The 21408-nt window shown below is 42.6% G+C and overlaps 1 protein-coding gene across 1 annotated transcript; it reads left to right on the forward strand.

Moving 5' to 3' along the window:
• Window positions 1–397: 397 nt before the first annotated feature.
• Window positions 398–19370, forward strand: LOC123502638 (dual oxidase-like). Its single transcript, XM_045251803.1, has 28 exons — window positions 398–547; window positions 3019–3201; window positions 3742–3845; window positions 3961–4119; window positions 4571–4755; window positions 5554–5682; window positions 6127–6247; window positions 6648–6764; window positions 7246–7356; window positions 7994–8196; window positions 8519–8621; window positions 9065–9246; window positions 9624–9733; window positions 10114–10179; window positions 10277–10407; window positions 10876–11079; window positions 11750–11854; window positions 14472–14662; window positions 15328–15513; window positions 15815–15937; window positions 16043–16218; window positions 16592–16990; window positions 17305–17442; window positions 17792–17971; window positions 18162–18369; window positions 18642–18762; window positions 18958–19049; window positions 19233–19370. Exons 1-28 carry the CDS (start codon window positions 543–545, stop codon window positions 19368–19370), a joined length of 4170 nt encoding a protein of 1389 aa, XP_045107738.1. The 5' UTR covers window positions 398–542.
• The last annotated feature ends 2038 nt before the right edge of the window (window positions 19371–21408 follow it).

The raw sequence follows: 21408 nt of genomic DNA on the forward strand, positions 1-21408 counted from the left end.
TCTCTCTCTCTCTCTCTCTCTCTCTCTCTTAATAACATTGGTAGATCTTCATTCATTGAGGCATACATATTTACACACATCATTATCGAGTGCACAACTATTGCAAACTGAGATTTGTGTAAATAATTATGTGAATTTGTCATATTAGCTCTGTAATTACATATTTCATTCTATGCAGAAGTACTTCCACAAAAATTTACCACAAACTTGTATAGTATAGCCAACACTGTAATGGAGACACTGCCATACATAATAGAATGGATATGATTTCATGTAACCTACTTAAATGATGACACTTTCTTCCGTCGCTACCGCAACATACACGCCACTTTTCAACCTCAATCATTAAAGACACCTCAACCTCAGGCCAGTGAGAATTTTAGTAAAATATATCCCTCCCAACACAAAGAGGTTTGCAAGACACAACAATCAGCCGCATCCTGCCCCTATGATCCTAGTCACCACTCATCTTCCATCTCAGTAGCTAGTAGCTTCTACTCAGCTGTCACTCACACACACACACCGCCGCCTCCATCACACGCATGCAGTAAGTTTCAGCTTCACTTTACTGTTTTCTTGTGATATAGAATAACTAATCTCTCTCTCTCTCTCTCTCTCCTGTGTCATGCGAGTTTTAAGTTGATACAAATTTCACCATATTTGGCTTCGCACTTTGTTATCCATGATTGTTAATTCCAAAGGAGAAGGAAGTTAGGATTGACATATCGTCATTCAATATATCTTTCATTTTTTACTAATAAAAAGCGTATGGCAGATTTCTTTTAAAGGAAATTTTCCATGAATGCATTTGATTAACTCATTTATTAATCAATTTAACATATTTTCAAAATCCATTACTACTATCTTCATAGCGTGAAGAGCAGTTTACCCATAATTACATCGGATGATGCATTGAGCTCTTATAGCGGCTATTACACGTGCAGGTTTTTGGTCAGTACATCAAGTTCCCGCAGCATAATTTTGACCAGCAGTTCACCCAAATAATTACAAACTATCTTCACGTATGATACAGTCTGCACTCTGCATGTCACATGAGACAAGGAACCTTGTAGTGAGACCGCGCTGCACCGCCTCCTCCTATAATAACGTGTCCCCATGGAACACTTTTGCTCTTCCACTATACTTTCAAAAAGCTTCGTTGAAATTACACCGGTTTTTAAGGATGTTTCTACGGTAGTGACAGATTAACAAGATATGTACGTACTTCATGAACCGGACAGAAGACTTGGGCTGTCATCTCGATACGTGACATTTGAAAGTAGAGGTCGTGGTGAGAGCCAATTAAAAGGAGAGCAGTGAGCCTTGCAGGACACAATGCGGGCAACAGCTGACAGCTGCTGCATTAATTGCCTTCCTGAGCTTGCGAGCCCACCTCCCTGGTTATACACTGTTCCCAGCAAAGACTCGGTAGTAAACCAAGCTAAGGCACCAAAAGATAATCTTGTTATTTTGTCAAATCATGTTATATAAAAAAAAAAAAAAAAAATCGTTTCTCTTGTCACCGCCGCGCGATACGCCTTGACACCGGATGCAGCTGCTTCGGCTTATCTGTTATCACTTAGTGTTTTCCAAAAAACTTGCGAACTCCTCTCTCTCTCTCTCTCTCTCTCTCGTATAATCGAGTACTATACTATACTACTACTATACTGCTGTACTATTTTATAAATAGAAATGTTAGTTATAAAAGTAAGGAAGTGGTGCGTAGCTTATATAATTCCTATGTTAGGCCCCATTTAGAGTATTGCATACAGGCCTGTCACCCATTATAGGCAGGATATCAACATGTTAGAAGCAGTTCAGAGAAGAGCAACTAGGATGATACCAGCATTAAAGCGCCTGGAGTATAGAGATAGATTAAAGGAATTAAACATGTTTTCATTTGAGAGGGGATGTGATAGTTATTTAAAATGTTCTCAGATACAAACTACATAGATGTGAGATCTTTCTTTACCTTAGAGGAGGGAAGTAGGACTAGAAATCATGGCAGGAAGATTAGAAAGCAAGGCTGCAGGTTAGATATAAGAAAATATTTCTTTAGTCATAGGGTGGTAGACTTCTGGAATGCATTGCCAGAGAGGGTTGTAAATAGCACTAATTTGACAATGTTTAAAAACAGATCAGATAAGCACTTAAATTTATTAGATTTATAATTATGTATAGCGCTGCATGATAGTTTTTATAAGAAATTTACTATAGTTAAACAAGACATGATCCCCATGTATGGGGATCACAGATTGTAGAGGATTTCGCTGCAGGACTTAGCCCTGTTAATGGGCCAAATATTTAGAATTAGTATATAATGTATTGTGTACTTGTAAGTGTATCTTTATGTACTGATGACGAGGTCGCTGTGCGACTGATACAGGATAACCTAGATGGGTCCTGGTGGCCCTTTGTTATCATATTATTTATGTTATGTTACCTTCATCTCCGCTACATTCACTATACGTGACTGGAAGAGGGTTAGCGGTTGCCTAAATGCATTACGCTAGAACATAAGAAAATAAGGGAAGAAGTCACAAGCCACAAGTCTCAAGTGTTATAGTCATTATGTGAAAGTCAGCGTGCATCTATCATCCTTCACTGTAAATGTATATATTCTTTTAACACTTCTTAGGTGACTCATCATAGATTACTAAGTCCATTGCATTCATCAACCACTCTATTTCAGAACTACTTCCTTCCATTTCATACTTCTATTTTTCATTAATATAACTTTGTCAACCGGTAATTCATGATTTATTTTCATTATTATTATTATTATTATTATTATCATCATAATTATCATCATTATTATTATTATTATTATTATTATTATTATTATCATTATTATTATTTCTTATTGTTCTAATTACTGAAAAATTTCCTTGTCACTTTATATAAATGGAAAATAGAAAAAGAAGAAGAAAAAAATAGATAAATTAAGTAGATCGGTAATTTCAGTCAGTGGGGAATCACGACTCAAGTACAAGGAGTGAAATGGCTTTATCTTTGCAGGAAGGCAGTGGCAGTGTTCAGCAGGGTTGTTGTGGTGGTGGTCTTGCTGATCTGGGGCGCGGCCAGCAAGGATGGTGGTGGCCAGCCCGCCTCTCTCCTTCGGCCTGACCCAAGACAGTGGGCCACGAGTCAGACATGGGAAAGACAAGGCTTTCTGAATTGGCTGATTGGAAACAGTAGCGGGTAAGTACGTCCAGAGTAGACGAGTGCACGTACAGTCGGCTAACTACTTGTAAAACACTTCACCCACCTTTATTTGTATCCCAAGTGGCATATATCTTTTTTTTTTTTTTTATGGCAGCTGTCAATGATTACAGCTGCCTCTGGTATTTATCTAAGAACATCGCCTTTCTCTCCCGTCCACGTGTGTGTGTGTGTGTGTATATATATATATATATATATATATATATATATATATATATATATATATATATATATATATATATATATATATATATTACATTAGCCCATAATATGTGAGATTTATGGGTCTGCTATCTGTGACCTCACTAACCAGTGACGACCTAACCTTTACAGGGTGAAGGTCATTTGGTCCTCAAGCGATTGGTACTCAGGTCATCTGGTCCACAAGTCAATTGTGACCCTAAACAGTTGATCACCAAGTCAGTTGAGACCCAAGACAGTTGACACCCAAGACAACTGGTCCCCAGTACCTGAGTACCAATCGCTTGGGGACCTATTGACTGTAAACCACCTTTACAGTGATGGCGGCGGCGGCAGGCGGTCCCGAAATCACAAGGAGCCAGAGTGGGAGGCGTATGACGGCTGGTACAACAATCTGGCTCGCCCTAGCTCCGGCGCCGTGGGTGAGTGGGCTACGTACTGGATTGAGATGGACTTCAAGACATGTAGCTCGCTTACATTAGGTTTAGTTTAGCTGAACCAGAGGATTACTTTCACAAATCCCTGCCATACTCGCAGATACGCTTCTCCTGCGCCTGCTACCAGCTGCCTACAGTGACGGTGTGTACCAGCTGGTGAACCGCTCCACCAACCCCCTCACGCTGAGTGACCAGTTGATGAGTGGCGACAATGGCAACCACTCCACGGGAGGCAGGACTGCCTTCCAAGTCTTCTTCGGTGAGAGAAAGGAGGGAGGGAAGGGGTGGTGGCGTCATCTTGACTGGAGGTGGCATGATAGCATCACCGTGTATGTGACGTAATTACACAAAGCAGTTCTTTAAAAATGTTTTACGGTGAAGGTGTTTGTGCTGCACACACCCTTCAATAATGCAACATAAACTCCTTTAGTTCATCATAACTCAACTTATGGTGAGTCGACAGTCTGACAGGATAACGATAATTTATCGCGCCAGAGTCACAGGGCCCACCTCTGCGTGCAAGAGGTTACTGTAATACATGGATAATGATGATACAAATAACGTAGACAAGACAACACACCATTAATGAATATGTCCGATAGTAGAGACAGGAGGAATACAAGTCATCATAGAGAGTATACAGATAATACAGATATCAAACAGTATATACTGACATGACCGCTATTCACTAAAGTGGAGTCACTGTTCAGGGCAGCAAGTGGTGGAGGAGATCCTGGACGCGCAGGGAGCTGGCTGTCCCCCGGAGTACCACAACATTCCCATCGAGGAAGGCCACGAGTACCGCCACCACCCGCCCTACCTGAGGGAGATGCCCTTCCTCAGGACGCGTTATGACGCCACCACTGGCCTGTCGCCCAACAACCCGCGCCAACAGGTACCCCACAATTTATTAATTCATTTTATGTTATTTATTTCATTATTGTTTTTCTTCTTTTTAACTCTTCAGTACTGGAACGCATTTTTACCAAGAATTTTGGGTATGATTAGACAATTTTATTTACGTTAGGAAGTCTATGCATGGAGGTAAAAAAAAAAAAAAAAATAGTAGTCAGAGTCTTTTCTTTTCTAACTGACACACAAGTTCCTGAAGCTGTATAAAATCACCAAATAGTAACCAGAATGAACATGGAAACGTACCATGGTACTGAAGAAAGTAATGCAGAAGTGACACTGGCCAAGGGATGAAAAAAGGTGTTTTCACAGAGGTGTAAGTGACAATGGTCAAGATCCTTCACTGGTTTTTTGCATGTACAGCATTGTCCTCCCTTGGATTGTATTGTTAGATATTTTAATTCTTTGAGCTTATACGAGTACCCTTTATTGAAGCTTACCTCAACTCACTATATTATTTTTATGGTCCTTAAACTCTTTTTTGTACAAAACTCTACATTCCCATCGTATGATCTTCTTCCTTTTTGAAGCTGTTGTTTCTTTGTATAAATTAATTGGATCCCACATTATTAAATTCTTTCTGTTTTTAGGCTCTTTTCTTTGTACAAACTCATACACTCACACATTATAAACTCCTTCCTCATGTTTTCAAGATCTTTGTTCAAACACTTTCTTTCCATCTTGATGAACTCCTCTCCTCTTTTTTAACCTTTATTCTTGCTCAGGTTTCGTCCTTCACTAGTGTGTGAGTTCCCTGCTCATGAGTTATGGTGTTTTGCAGCTCAATGAGGTCACACCATACCTGGACGGGGGACTGATATATGGCACCTCCAAGGCCTGGGCTGACATTCTACGCACCTTTCCTGATGGCACCCTGGCACCGAGGGGACAGCTGGCCTGGAATAAAGAGGCAAGTAACACACAAGGACTGCCACATGCACTAAGCCTGATGGATTTTATTCTATCTTTTCTCTCCTATAGATATTTGAACTATTGGTCTTTTGTTGTGCCTCTCATGCCATTTATTAGATGTTACAGTGAAAGGGTTAAACAAAGGTAGAGAGTATAGAATTATTCTCATTATTAACAGTCCTTAATGTAGTTAAAGAAGCTCAAAAATAGTTTGGATGACAGAATGTGTTGCAAGTTGGACAGTACAAAATGATCATGAGACAATGGCATACAGTGTAGAAATATTCTTATTTCAATAGTCTTTGATAGTGTTGCAGAAACTCAGATAGAAATAGTTTGATGACTGTGTTGCTGATTAAACAGGTTAAAGTGATCATTCTTAGTAGTCTCTGATATAATTGCAGAAACTCAGACATAAATATTAACACTTGCCATGTTGCAGCTTGGACCGGGCTTCCCAGCACGGAACACAGAGTGGCTGCCAATGGCCAACCCTCCACCCCCGACCAACCACTCCCAGTATGTGGCCCAGGAACACACGGCACCGGTGGACAGGTTCTTCAGTGAGTCCCCATCTTGTGTCATAACCTGACTGGATTTTTTTTATTTACTTTTTTTTTTTTATTTAATTGTTTTTTTTAATGCAGGAGTCAAGTCAACTAAGGGCAACAAAATAAAAAAAAAAGGCCCACTTAAGTGCTGGGTCCCTTTAAGAGTGGTACAGAATTAGCCAAAATTAATGTCATTATTTTTACATGTCACATTCTTTCCCAACAAGCATAACATGTTTCTGTAAATGTCTTGAAAGTGGTTAACAAATGTCCTGCTTTCATGTAGTTCTTCATTTTCATCACATAGGCTTATACCAGGTTAATTTTCCTTACAAGTACATGAAAAACTGGCTGAAAAAAGAATAAGATAACTATTGACTGAGCTGGCTGGTGAAACGTCCTCAATTTTCAGAGCTGGGCAACCATCGTGGAAATGAGAACCCCTTTCTGTTGACGTTTGGCATCTTGTGGTTCCGCTGGCACAACCACATTGCTCGCTACCTGGCCAATCACTACCGTGCTTGGTCAGGTGAGGTGTGCTGCTTGTGTCTTGCAGTGGGTCACCTTTGAGTATTACCTTTTAACTTTTTCAGTACTGGGACGCACTTTTACCAATAGTTTTGGGTGTGATTAGACAATTTTATTTACATTAGTAAGGGTTTATGGATGTTAGAACATTAATGGCCAGAGTCTTCAATATTTTAATCCCCCACATAAGTTTCTGAAGTTGTATAAAATCACCAAATAGTAAGCAAAATCAATATGAAAATGTGTCATGGTATTGAAGGGGTTAAGAGATGAGATAAGATAATCTATTTTTCACATTGTCATACATTGTGATCGTATACAAGTGAAATTCTTTACAGCTCCAGAGAAAACAAAGGTATGGTATAAATGATAAAAAGAGATGTAATTAAAAGACATCAATCATAAATAATATACATGTGATTGATGTTTACCCTTTTTTTCCCCTTTTACCTACAGCAAAAATTTACTTCTTGCTTCCACAGATGAGAAAGTGTTCAATGAAGCAAGGAAGTGGGTGATTGCCACCTATCAGGCTGTGGTCTTCTATGATTGGCTTCCAAAGTACATCCGCACAAACTTACCTCAATATAAAGGTTCGTGTAGGCCTAGGCATGTTTTCCCCAATTCACACAAAGGATACATACCTGTACACACACACACACACACACACACACACACACACACACACACACACACACACACACACACACACACACACACACACACACACACACACACACACACACACACACACACACACACACACACACACACACACACACACACACACAAAGACAGAGGAGGAAAAAAAGGCTTTTTTTTTTTTTTTTTCATTAACCGACAGACAGAAGGGGAAAAAGACTTTGTAATCCAGTTTTTTTTTTATTTCCTCTCACTAACAGACAGACAGACAGAGGGGGGAAAAGGCTTTGTAATCCAGTTTTTTATTTCCTCTCATTAACCCTTTCATTGCTATTTGACACATTTTTTTCAATAATCACTAACCACTGAGACATTTCTCATTCTAGAGCAATCTACAAACATTGTAGTGCCTAGAAATTGCAAGACCTGCCCTTATAATCTCTTTCTTTCTTGCAGACACTTATAAAAAATCTTGTACAATCTTTTTAGTGTTTAGAATTGTTGTATATCTCAGGGAAAGGGTTACCAGACAGACAGACGGGGAATTAAACACTGTTATCCATTTATTTTTTATTTTCTCTCACAAAGGATACAAGGCGACCACAGATCCACAGATCAGCCAGGGGTTTCAGTCAGCTGCCATGAGGTTTGGCCACACGTTGGTGCCTTCTGGGGTGCACCTTCGGACGCGGAGCAAGGAAGGGTGTGTCTCTCGGTCACACCGCCTCACCCAAGGCAAAGGACACCGCGTGGATGGTGTCAGGACCTGCAACTCCTTCTGGCGATCTCCTGTATGCCCACTCATGATTCCTTCCTCCTCCTCGTCCTCCTCCTCCTCCTCCTCCTCCTCCTCCTCCTCCTCCTCCTCCTCCTCCTCCTCCTCCTCCTCCTCCTCCTCCTCCTCCTCCTCCTCCTCCTCCTCTCTTTCTCTTCCTCTTCCTCTTCCTCTTCCTCCTCCTCCTCCTCCTCCTCCTCTAATGTATCGCAAAACTTGCTTAGTAATTTCTTGAAGTTGGGTGTATATCATTGCCACTATGCTGTTGTTTTTCTAGGTGGAATCTCATTGTGATCTTTTACTTGGAACTCATGTATTGATTCTAATTGGTGTTGCAGGAACTCTTCGCTCATGACGGTGACAACTTTGAACGCTTCCTGCTGGGTATGAGTAGCCAGAGTTCTGAGAGGGAGGACAATATCGTGGTGGAGGATTTGAGAGGTAAGTGATGGTGGTGGTTATGGCGGTGGTGGTGGTGGTGGTGGTGACCTAACTTTCTTGTTTTATTTCTTTTTATGCAAGAGGGGAAGCCAGCCAAGGGCAACAAAAAATAAATAAAAAAGGGCCCACTGGATTGCCGGTTCCCTCAAAGGTCAAATAGATTTAGCCAAAAGTTTAGAATAAATGTCTTGAAACCTCTCTCTTAAAAGATGCCAAGTCATAAGATGGAAAAACAGAAGCAGGCAGGGAGTTCCAGAGTTTACCAGAGAAAGATATGAATGACTGAGAGTACTGATTAACTCTTGCATTAGAAGAGTTGGACAGAATAGTGGTGAGAGGAAGAAGAAAGCCTTGTAAAGTGAGGCCACAGGAGGAGGGGGAGGTGTTGCTGGTAATGGCTGGAGGAACCACTCTGATAAACCTTCCTTGGTTGTGTGTTGCAGGCCGTGTGTTTGGGCCACTGGAGTTTTCTAGGCGAGATCTAATGGCACTCAACATCCAACGAGGGAGAGACCACGGCTTGCCAGATTACAACACAGCACGACAGTCTTTTGGCCTGAGTCGCCTCCAGTCGCTGGACCCAAGGGAGTTCAGAAGGAAGACTGGCTCTGAAGTGGACATCTCGGTAAGTGTGGTTGTCTGCAGTATTGTATTCACTGACATTACCCTTTGCTTTACTAGACTTTTACTTTTCTTTGCTATTACTTTACTAGACCAACTTGCAGTTTAGAGGAAGTCTTCTAACAGGTGACCCTTGGGTTATGTGCTATGTAGATTCTTCCAGGCATCATGTAGGAAATATTGCGTGAACTGATAGCCAAGTGTGTAGAGTGATGGTAGGGAAACACAAGCTGATGCAAAGGAGTGTACGTACTGTATATTGTTTCCCTACCACCCACTCTACACTTTTGTCTAGATATTCACATGATAGTCAAATATTTATGGAGGCTTGCAAAGAAATCTGCTGACAAATTTTGCATTCACACTATTGTCTATTGTAAGGTTTTGAAGAAGCTGAAGAAACTGTACCAGAATGACCCAAGCAAGGTGGACATCTGGGTTGGTGGGCTGCTGGAGACTCGCAGTTCAGCGCCAGGAGATCTTTTCTCAAGGTAACACCCTCAGGAGGCATTCAGTCCTGCCATGTCCCTGTAACTTACCTTGTATCCGACTTTCTCTCATTCCATTTGGTAATTTGACATGTATGGAAAGTTCAGTTGATGCAATATTTTTCTTCTTCTGTTCCAATTGATCATTTAATGTTTATTTCTTGTGAAGGTCATTATGTAGATTTTGTCCTGTTTCCACCTTCCATTCAGTCACTTATCTCATCTGGTGCTGTGAGTGATTCCATTCTCTAAATCCAGCAGCATAATTGTTGTACAGGAACCCCAAGTGATTGTGTGTGCCTAAGTGTTGAGTAAGAGCAAGAAAATTGTGTTACTTCTCTGTAAAAATGTGTCTTCTTCTTTTCTCGTCTTTTCTCGTCCAGTATCATCTTGGACCAGTTTGAACGCATCCGTGAAGGTGACCGATTTTGGTTTGAAAATAACAACAAGTAAGTATTGAGGTAGGAACTAATGTGATGAATTACTGCACTGTCAATATGTCATGTGTCACTTTTATCTCCATCTGTGACTTTTCTCGTGGAGCAGCTTGTTCACACCAGAGGAGCAGGAGAGGTTGAGGCAGACCCGGATCATTGATGTGCTATTGACAGTCACAACTCTCCTGCCGGAAGATGATATTCAGCTGGATCCCTTCACAGCTGTGCATGACAACAACAGTAAGTCTTCTGTGGGTGACTCGTGGTTCACCACGGGGAGACTTGCAGGCTTTGTGTAGACGGAAATTGCATAAAAAAATTGTGTAAACTAAATCACTTGTATCTGGTAGCATATAAGAGGTTGCCAAATTTCCTAGGGGTGATCTATGAGACTGTTTCTTTCCACCAGTGGCTGATGGTGCTAAGAATGATGAACCCTGCTTGATTCTGCATTTTTTCCTTCCTGTGGCTTCAATTCTTTCAAGAGGGAGGTTTTAAGACACTTGCCCAATTTTAGATTATTATTTTGGTTCTTTTTTCCTTAGGGAGTGGCACCTCAGTGGAGTTTTTTTTTTTTTTTTTTTTTTTTTTTTTTTTTTTTATGCCCTTGTATTCATTGCCCTTGATGGTGTGTGTGTGTTTGTCGGTGTGAGTGAAGTGTGCCTGCTGTGTTTATATTCATTGTTCCTCTTTGTTTGGTGTATATAGGTGTGAGTGAAGAGTGTCTGCAGGAGCTCACCTTAGAGGCTCGGTGTACACTGCCCCAGGGGAACACCACTCGCTGCCGGTACTTGCCTCAGATCAATAGCTTTAATGCAGAGAACTGCACTCCACTCCACACCTATGACTACTTCTCTGGCTCAGAGGTCTCTTACATCCTCACCTTCACCTCTGTTCTGGGAGCCTGTTTGGGTGAGCTTTAATTCAGTGCAGTACAGTGTGTTGGTGCTCACTTCTTCATTCCTTGTAAGCTAACTGGAGCACCATGATAGCTTGAGTATATAGACTGTCTGGCAGTATTTAGTTATGTAGCCTTCATGAAGTAACTCTGGGCTCTTCCTTATTGTTTTCTTGAAGAGGGAAGCACCATGACAGCTCGAATATATAGACCGTTTGGCAGTATTTAGTTATGTACCCTTCATGAGGTAACTCTGAGCTCTTCCTTATTCTGTTTTCTATAAGAGGGAACCAACAAGACAGCTTGAATAAATAGATTTACTGTACAAGGCTTTCTTCTTCCTCTCACCCCTACTCTGTCCAACTCTAATGCAAGAGCTAACCAGTACTCTCAATCATTCATGTCTTTCTCTGGTAAACTCTGAAACTCCCTGGTTGCTCCTCTATTTCCAACTTCCTATGACTTGACTTCATATAAGAGGGAGATTTTCAAGACATTTATTCACTTTTCTTTTTGGGCTAACTCTCAGACATGCAAGGGAACTGGCAACTAAATAGGCCCTTTTTTCTTTTAATGTTGCCCTAGACTAGTTTTCCCCTCATGTGTAAAAAAAGATTGTTTGAGGAGACAGTGTTTGAGGTTCTGTTAGTCATACACCTGATACTCTTTCCATGTTAATTCCAGTTATGTTTGTGTGGATCCTTGTGAAGAACAGATCGCTGGCTGATGATATCACACGAGACTCTCTAAGGAACATAGTATTACCTGACAATGTTCATAAGGCAAAAGGTGAGGCTGTATGTTGTACTCTCTGCCTTCTGTCACCCCTGTTCTGTCCATTTCTCTAATGCAAGTAGTAGGATTAGTAGGTTTAGTTCTAGTATTAATAGTTGTGTGTCTAAGTTTGCTTTTCATACACAAACACCTCAAACACACATAAACATACTATTAATCCTCCAAACACACTCAAAGACTCATAAACACCCAAACAAACTCAATGCTCTGTCTCTGTCTCTAATTCATGAGTTAACTGGTATTCTTAATCATTCATCCATTTTCTGGTAAACTCTTGAACTTCCTGCCTCCTTTTGTTTTCTTGTGACTTGAGCTCTTTCAAAAGGGGAGTTTCAAGATATTTTTTCTCCAATTTTGGATGTTTCGTTTGACCTTCCTTTGGTGGAACTTTTTTAATCACTCTTTTTGTTGTCCTTGGCCAGTGACCCTTTTACCTTCAGAGCTGTCAATGTTCCTTGCACACCACTTATTGAGTCCATGCACTTTACTGGATGATTGTTTTGTCAGGAAGACTCTTTCATCACACTTTTCTTTGCTTCTTTTATTTTGTTTATTTGTTTTTTTACAATTTCTTACTGTATTCTATTGTGTGTTTCACTGTTTGATCTGGTGCAGTCTCTGACGAGACAGCCAGACGTTACCCTACAGAACGAGCTCAGAGCTCATTATTTCCAATCTTCGGATAGGCCTGAGACCAGGCACACACCACACACCGGGACAACAAGGTCACAACTCCTCGTTTTACATCCCGTACCTACTCACTGCTAGGTGAACAGGGGCTACACGTGAAAGGAGACACACCCAAATATCTCCACCCAGCCGGGGAATCGAACCCCAGTCCTCTGGCTTGTGAAGCCAGCGCTCTAACCACTGAGCTACCGGGCGTGTGTGTGTGTGTGTGTGTGTATTTACCTAATTGTATTTACCTAATTGTAACATACGGGAAAAGAGCTATGCTCGTGTTGTCCCGTCTCCATATCTATTAATGTCCAGCTTTTTCTTAAAATCATGAATATTCCTTGCGTTGACCACTTCCACGTCTAAACTATTCCATGCTTCCACCCTTCTATGAGGGAAGCTATATTTTTTCACATCTCTCCTATAAGTGGCCATTTTTAGTTTTTTCCCATGCCCTCTCGACATTCTTCCATTCCACATACACAGATCTTCCCTATCCATTTTTCCATGCCAATCATCACTCTGTATATTGCTATCAGGTCTCCCTTTCTCTTCTGTTTTCCAGGGTTGGAAGTTGCATTCTTTTCAGTCTGTCTTCATAAGTCAAATCTCTTAAGTCAGGCACCATTTTCGTTGCAGCCCTCTGTACTTTCTCTAGTTTCCTTATGTGTTTCTTTAAGTTCGAGCCCACTGTATTGTTGCATATTCAAGCCTCGGTCTTATCATTGCAGTAATTATTTTCTTCATCATTTCTTCATCTAGATATACGAACGCCACTCTTATGTTCCTCAATAAGTTCAATACTTCTCCAATTATTTTGTTTATATGTCTCTCTGGCGATAGGTCATTGGTAATTGTCACCCCAAGGTCTTTTTCTTCATGACTGGTTTTTATGTCTTCATTTCCTATCTTGTACATACTCCTGATTCTTCTTTCACTCTTGCCAAACTCTATTTTCTTGCATTTTGTCGTGTTGAACTCCATTTGCCATGTACAGCTCCATTTCCATATTCTGTCCAAGTCTTCCTGGAGTAGTTCGCAATCTTTGTCACATCTCACTTTTCGTAACAATTTTGCATCGTCTGCAAATAGGCTCACATAACTGGACACCCCATCCACCATGTCATTTATGTAGACTGCGAACATTACTGGTGCCAACACTGATCCCTGTGGAACTCCACTCTCCACCAATCCCCATTCTGATGGTCTGTCCTTAATTATTGTTCTCATTTCTCTTCCTACCAAAAGTCTTCCATCCATTTTAGTAAACTGCCATGCACTCCTCCTACCATTTCAAGTTTCCAGATCAGTCTCTGGTGTGGTACCTTATCAAAGGCCTTTTTTAAATCCAGATATATTCCATCAGCCCAACCATCTCTTTCCTGTATTACATCTATCACCCTCGAATAGTAACATATCAGGTTTGTCGTGCATGAACGCCCTTTCCTAAAACCAAATTGACACTCACAAAGTATGTCATTTTTCTCCAAGAAGTCTGTCCATCTAGTCTTCACCACCCTCTCACACATCTTAGCTACCACACTTGTAAGTGACACTGGTCTATAGTTCAATGGGTCTCTTTGTTACCTGATTTATAGATTGGGACAATGTTAGCTCTTTTCCAGTCTTGGGGCACTACACCTTCCCTTAATGAGGCATCAATTACTTCACAAACTTTTTCTGCCAATTGCTCCCTGCATTCTCTTAAAATCCATCCTGATACCCCATCAGGTCCCACAGCTTTTCTCACTTCTAAACTCCCCATCATGTTCTTGATCTCCTCCACCGTTACTTGAAACTCCTTCATAATCCCTTTTTGTTCCATTACCAGTGGTTTGTCAAAAGCAGTCTCCTTTGTGTGTGTGTGTGTGTGTGTGTGTGTGTTCATAAAAGATGATAGCGTGCTGTATGTAATTCAGTAATGACTCAACAGAGAAAGTGACAAGAATGAAGAGTCGCTATGTGGTGCTGGAGCTGGACAAGGCCACCAGCCACCTGCAGGTGAAGAACATTCATCTCAACCTCCTGAGGACCATTGACCTGAGGAATGTGAAGGCAGTGATGGTGCGCCACCTCAAGGACTGCCAGGAGCTGATCGTCAGTGTGGCCAACCATTATGACCTGGTCAGGGGGTGTTGGTGTTTCTTCCTTCCTGTGACTTAGACTACTAAGCTTCAAATTTGAACTTATTCCCTTCCCTACCATGATACATTTCCATATTCACTCTGTTTACTATTTGGTGATTTTATACAACTTCAAAAACTTTTGTCGGGGATTAAGATGGTGAATATTGAGGCCATTAATCTTCTGACCTTCATAGACCCCTCCTAATGTCAATAAAATGGTCTAATTGTACACAAATCTCAAGGTAAAAATGTGTTCCAGTACTGAAGGGGTCAGTTTTACTCTATGTGATTAATAGTCACTGCTATAAGAGTTAAAGGTAAAACATTGCTATCAGACTGCTCAGAATGAGTGTCAGTGAAGATTGCACAGAATCTGTAGTTTTTGACAGCACTCAGAATTGGAAAGAGTTAATGTTTTACGCAGACCTACATCAGGATCGGCACTGCCATCCCAGTGCAGACTTATGAAGAGAGACTTTCCCTCCTTCATTAGTATTGATGCTTTTGCCACCAAACACTTAATCTGTGGACTGAATTGATTGACTAATAGGAAAATGTAGTAGAATGGAATGAAAGAAGAGGAACTTGGGATGTGTTTGGCATTGACAATTGATACATTTTAAGACATGATTTCTCTACATGTGCTGTGATTTCTTCCTCTAGAGCCTTGTGTTTGAGGGTGCCTTGCAGGGCAGGAAGTTCTTTGATGACCTGAAGGAGTTTTGTGAAAATTTGAATCTTACCTTCAAACACAAACAGGAAGATCGCCTTACTATAAAGTTTGGAGTGACAACAGTGTATGACCGACAGAAGAAGCTGGCTGATCTGTGTCGCTTTGTGATCCATAATGTGAGTTGTGGTAACTCTCCACATTGTGTTGTGTGTGCTGGACTGTGATGCATGCCTTGGGATATTCTTGAGTGAAGTGAAGATTCCTGTAAGCTTAAATGTTACTGTAAGCATGTTGTTATTGCTGATGCATTCCTTTATGGCATGAAAAGCCTCCCTCACACTCTTGCTGGACACTCTTGTGCTCCACCATGCTTGTGGAAATAGGAGTCATTGAAATATATTTTATGCACTACTGTATAAAAGTAGAGGCTTGTGTAGAAGCAAAACATCTAACTAAAAAAAGTTTTTCCTTGGTTAGACTGTGGATGATAAGAAGGCTCCCATGAAGATGCAGCAAAATAAGAGTTTTTTCGTTGAGATCACTTTGGATGAGTTGGCCAACGAGCTGGGAATGCTGCCCAACAACATCTTCGTCCAGCAGGTATTGTTCGTGTCACTCTTCATTCCAGTGAGATAGAGAACATGTAGGCTGTTGTGTTCCTGGAGAAGAGTGAGTACAATGCCTGGTGTTGTCTGTTGTTGCCAGTTGTTCCGCCGCATGGACACCAACAAGGATGGCTTCATCACCGTCAGGGAGTTCTGGGATGTGATGGAGGTGCTGGCCAAGGGAAAGCCTGAGGAGAAGGCAAGACTTGTGTTTGACATCTATGACATCAATCAGTCCAACTGTCTTTACTTGGAAGACCTTGTGAGACTTGTCTGGTGCGTACAAGCTGGAATAATGTTGATTTCACTGCATGTCAAACCTCTCCCTTCAGTCTATGTTAGTCACAATTTCTTTCTCCTTGTGTATTTGTGCTTTCCTTTCTTTGATTGCTATACAGAAATTAGCCACTTGAATCATTACACCTTGTATTAAGAAGGAAAAAAAGGGAGGGAAGTAAAGAGAACACAGTACGTCTTCCTCTCTTCCATCAGACAGTCTTGTAAAGAGAGAGAAGGTGGAGAGCAGAAGTCATTAATTAAAGATAGAGATGAAAAATTAGTCCATTTAAAGTGGAACCAAATTTCACAGACTCATTTATGCACTACAAGCTCTGAAGGGATCAATGACCTTGCCTCGTGCGTGACTCAGTTCCAGCTGTGGGTACGACAGCACAGACGGCAATGCAGAGTCAGTGGCGAAGATGATGATGATGTCAGCTGGAGTGTTGGAGGGTGAGGGCATCACCTTTGAGAATTTCAAAAATATCGTCCTGCGTCCAGGAAGCCTTTTCAGCCGTGTTTACCTTCACTTCGGCGGCAGGGTCAAGCCTATCTCTCGCACCTTCAGCTTCGATAGCAAGGCACCAATCAGGGAACGCCTTGAGAGTGAGGCAGGGAATGGTGAGGAAGAAGGTGGTGATTCTGCCTTCTCCCAGTGGTACAATGGGTGGATCAACAGCATACGGAACAGGATACAATATGTCTTCTGGCTCGTGCTGTACACCATTGTCATGCTCCTCATATTTGCGGAGAGAGCATACTTCTTCTCGTGAGTTCTGTTGTGTTGCCTTGGTCTTTTCTTGATTTGTCATCTCTATTGTAAAAGTAATGTCTTATGTCTCATGATTTTTATAAGTAACCTGCATTTCTAACGTGAAGTAGTGTTTGAAAGCAGAGATAAAAATCAGTATGTGTCCTTATCCTGCATTTTTCCTTCATGAGTCAGATCCAACACCACTTCAAGAAAATTCTCTCTGTTGCAGGTGTTGTTGCAGAATTATATAATGTAAAATATAAGTATTTGGTGCCCTTGAGTTGTATGGGTGAGGTTGAGTGGAATGTGAGTGTGTTTGTTCCCTTCAGTGTGGAAAGGGAGCACAGAGGCCTGAGGAGGATAGCAGGGTACGGAGTGACAGTGACTCGAGGAGCTGCCTCTGCTATGATGTTCACCTACTCCACACTGATTGTCACCATGTGTAGGAACCTGCTTGCTGTCCTCAGGTGAGGTGCTGCCACTGTTGTGATAGTGAGATTCTTTCTTCAAGTGTGTAGCTGACACCTTCCAGGCTAAGATTTAGATGCAGACAGCAGAGGCGAGTACTCCTTATCTCTTTGTAGAAGCAGACACAAGAGGGAAGCTCTTTGTCCCTTTGGTCTGTCTAAGTTATTTTAGTGACACAAGGGGTGCAGTGATGTTTCTCCCTATGTACCCACAGAGTAGGAAATGTGGCTGAAGACTAGATATATTTGTAGCATGTGCATTAAATTGGCATATCCCTATCACAGGAGAATGACCTCAGAAGAGAGGAAAAGAAGCATCAACTAACTAATGTGTATTATGTGACAACAGATCCACCTTTTTCCAACGCATCATTCCATTTGACCACATGGTGAAGTTCCACCGGTACATGGCGTCCTGGGCACTGGTGTGGACTGTGGTGCACATTGTGGGCCACGCTGTCAACTTTTACCATATCTCCACCCAGACTGCATCTGATCTCACCTGCCTCTTCCGTGACTTCTTCAGAAGGTTGGGATTCAGTGTCTTAGGTCATTCAGTGTTAAGTTTTGAAAGAAACTTTCTACATTGGAATACTGAAGTGTAATGACAAAGGCAAGGAGAAGAGTGAAGGTGGTCCCAATAAATCCACACCTTGCTTCTGTCATGAGTGCTGTGGTCTGAGTCGTTGTTGGTCCTCATAACAGCACCTTCCTTCCAGTTCACATGTGCTCCCCAAGTTCCACTACTGGTGCTTTGAGACCATCACAGGCTTCACTGGTGTGCTGCTCACCCTCCAAACAGCTCTCATCTACATCTTTGCTTACTTTGGGAGGGCAAACTTCTTCCGTCATTTCTGGCTGACTCACAACACCTACCCTATCTTCTATGTGCTGTTTGTCCTTCATGGCTCAGGGATGCTAGTGCAGGTTAGTGTATGTGTGCTGGATTATGTTCTGTTACAAGTATTCTGAATTGACAAATCTTTGCACATATGTAATGGGCTATTGATTCAGCTTGTGCTTCCCACTGATTAGGGAGCACAAGAGGAGAGAGGAGCTTGCAATAAGTTTATTTCTATTTGCTGACTATATCAGTGTTTGTGGTGTTTGGCAGCCCAAGTAGTATTGGCAGTGGCTGTCTGTACCTCTGGAAAGGTTGAATGTTACAATTACTTAATATAGTGTGTATTTTGGGTTAGCGACCTTTCTTCCACTACTTCTTCCTGGGGCCCTGCATTCTCTTCGTCCTGGACAAGCTGGTCTCCATCTCGAGGAATAAGATAAAGATTGATATCATCAGTGTCATGCACCTGCCATCTGGTTTGTTGACCGAGATTTTGACTTATTTAATGATAATAAAATCTTAACACTACATTGATTTTACTCATCATGATGGTGATGATAATGATGATGACCCTTATCATCAGTTCATGTACTTTGAAAGTCAAGACTGTCAGTCTGTCAGTTTTCATGATATGAATTCCATTTATTAAAACAACTCTCCTGTGTCAACAGATGTAATTCGTCTAGAGATTCGACGTCCTCCCAACTTCAGTTTCCAATCCGGCCAGTGGGTGAAGATTGCTTCAACTGTTATCAGTGAACAGGTGAGTACACTGCAGCAAGTGTGAAGGACTCACACCTTACACATCTTACACCTTATTACTGTGCTCTGGGCTAGTGTTGTCTGCTCCAACACACTCATGACAACCTGCCCCTTAGGAGTACTCCTGCAGGTCTTTACTTACACTTCACTCTAGTCTTAGTATTAATGTTATCCACATTTTCAGGAGTACCATCCCTTCACCCTGTCCTCTGCACCTCATGTGAGGAACCTCACCCTGCACATCCGCACAGTGGGGCCTTGGACCAGGAAGCTTGCTGAGGTGTATGAAGAAAAAATAGGGAATGAGAAGTCTCTCTCTTGATCTCTCTCTCTCTCTCTCTCTCTCTCTCTCTCTTTATTCATTGTCAATTTTTTTTTTTTCTCTCTCTCTCTCTCTCTCTCTTTTTTTTTTTTTTTTATTTAAACATAATTTATACAGAAGAACATGTACCCAAAGGCGCACTGTCGTGTGCTACCTATTCTAAGGGTACTACAATCTATTTCTCTACAATATTTACAAGACTTAAAAATAGATAATATACAAGATGGTCAGCATGTAAATGGAGCACTATTCTTTTCACTTCACTAGCACTATTCACGCACTGCACTACACTGAGTGTCACGTCACAAAGAGTGTCAGAGGAGTTGGCAGTGTCTGTCTCCACTTATGTGCCATCAGTTTGACACTGTGTGTGTTCATCTCCTGGACGTGAGGCACCGCGGCCGTGAACAAGTTCCACATCCTGGAGACGCGTCCTGCGAAGGTGCGTTGATGCTGACACCCGTGGGATCGCGGCACCTCTACGGCGTCACCACCATTGAGCACCGTTCTCGTGCTCCGTGCGGTGACTCTCAGAGGATGACGCAGCCCTGCCAGATGTGGCACTCTTTGCACCTGTGCCTTATGGAACACTACGATTGCCGCCACATCTCTGCGGTGTTCCAGTGAATCAAGAGGACGCTCAGGCTCTGGGTGAGGTGGTATTGCAGCATCTACTAGCCGTATGGCGCGGCGTTGGATGCTGTCCAGTCTCCTTCTGTGTGTGGCGGCACAGGACATCCAGGAGAGAGCTGCGTACTCAAGGTGGGGCCGCACCTGTGCCTTGTACAGCAGCAGTCTCCCTTCCTGTCGAGGAAACTGGCGATCCTTCTGAGAGCGGAGATCCTGTGAGAGGCTTTCTTGGCAATGGTTTTGACATGGCTGTCAAACCTCAGCCCTCGATCCACCTCCACTCCAAGTATCTTGACGTCATCTTGGAGTGGGAGAGCAGCAGCGCCAAAAGACAACTTTCCTGCCATTGCTGCCATGGCGGCTGGGGACCGAGAGACAACCATTGCCTGTGTCTTCTCCGGCGCGAATGTCACTTGCCAGCGAGCACCCCACTCCTCTATCACTCGTAGCTGCTGATTGATGGCCTCAGCAGCCCGCCCACTGTCCTGGCGTGGATAGGTATAGGAGAGGGTGCAGTCATCAGCATAGGCCATGACTCCTGGCAGTAGCTGGAGAAGATCATCCACGTAGATATTCCACAGGAGTGGGCCAAGAATTGAACCCTGTGGCACTGATGCCTCCACAGGCAGGGACTCAGATGTTTGCCCGTTGACAACCACCTTGAGGCTTCTGTCCTGCAGGTAATTTCCCAGGAGTCGTAGCAAGCCACCCTGGATGCCTTTAGCACGAAGCTTTTCTAGTAATCCGTTGTGCCATACTTTATCAAAAGCTCCAGCTATGTCCAAAGCAACCACTATAGTGTCCTTGCCGTCGTCGAGGGCGTCCTGCCACTGCCTGGTGAGAAGCATCATTAGGTCGGAGGTTGACCTTCCAGGTCTGAACCCAAACTGTTGGTCTGAGAGGAGGGCATTGTCCTTGAGATGGCTACACACCACCTCTGCCACGACCCTCTCAAACACTTTACCCACCACTGACAACAGGGATATGGGTCTGTAGTTTTTTGGGTCCGTCCTGGAGCTTTTTGTGTACGGGAACTACTCGAGCCTCCTTCCACACTGAAGGCCAGACGTTTTCCCGTACACAAGTTGTGAAGACTTGGGTGAGAGGGGCAGCCAGTTCCTGGGAGCATCGCTTCAGCAGGTGCGGGCTGATGTCATCAGGGCCGGTAGCTTTCTGTGTGTCCAGCCCCCGCAATAATCGCTTCACCTGCTGATGCGTCACCTCCACCATGGTGACAGTCTTCTCACATTGCTGGACCAGCTGAGGCGGTGGCTGCTGTGGATTCCCCACCTTCATTTTTCCAGCAAACAAGGAAGCCAGCAACTGTGCCCTCTCCTTACTGCTGGTGGCGACAGTACCGTCCTGCTTGCTGAGGGAGGGATGGATTCTTGGTGGCCAGTTCCTGTTT

This window comes from Portunus trituberculatus, chromosome 12, assembly GCF_017591435.1.
Source record: "Portunus trituberculatus isolate SZX2019 chromosome 12, ASM1759143v1, whole genome shotgun sequence".
NCBI classification, from domain to species: Eukaryota; Metazoa; Arthropoda; class Malacostraca; order Decapoda; family Portunidae; genus Portunus; species Portunus trituberculatus.

What these genes read in the sequence shown, in the direction of transcription:
- LOC123502638 (XM_045251803.1), top strand. An exon ending in CCAGGAGATCTTTTCTCAAG is followed by an intron (nt 9,734 to 10,113) that starts GTAACACCCTCA and finishes TTTCTCGTCCAG; the next exon opens with TATCATCTTGGACCAGTTTG. An exon ending in ACAACATCTTCGTCCAGCAG is followed by an intron (nt 15,938 to 16,042) that starts GTATTGTTCGTG and finishes TGTTGTTGCCAG; the next exon opens with TTGTTCCGCCGCATGGACAC.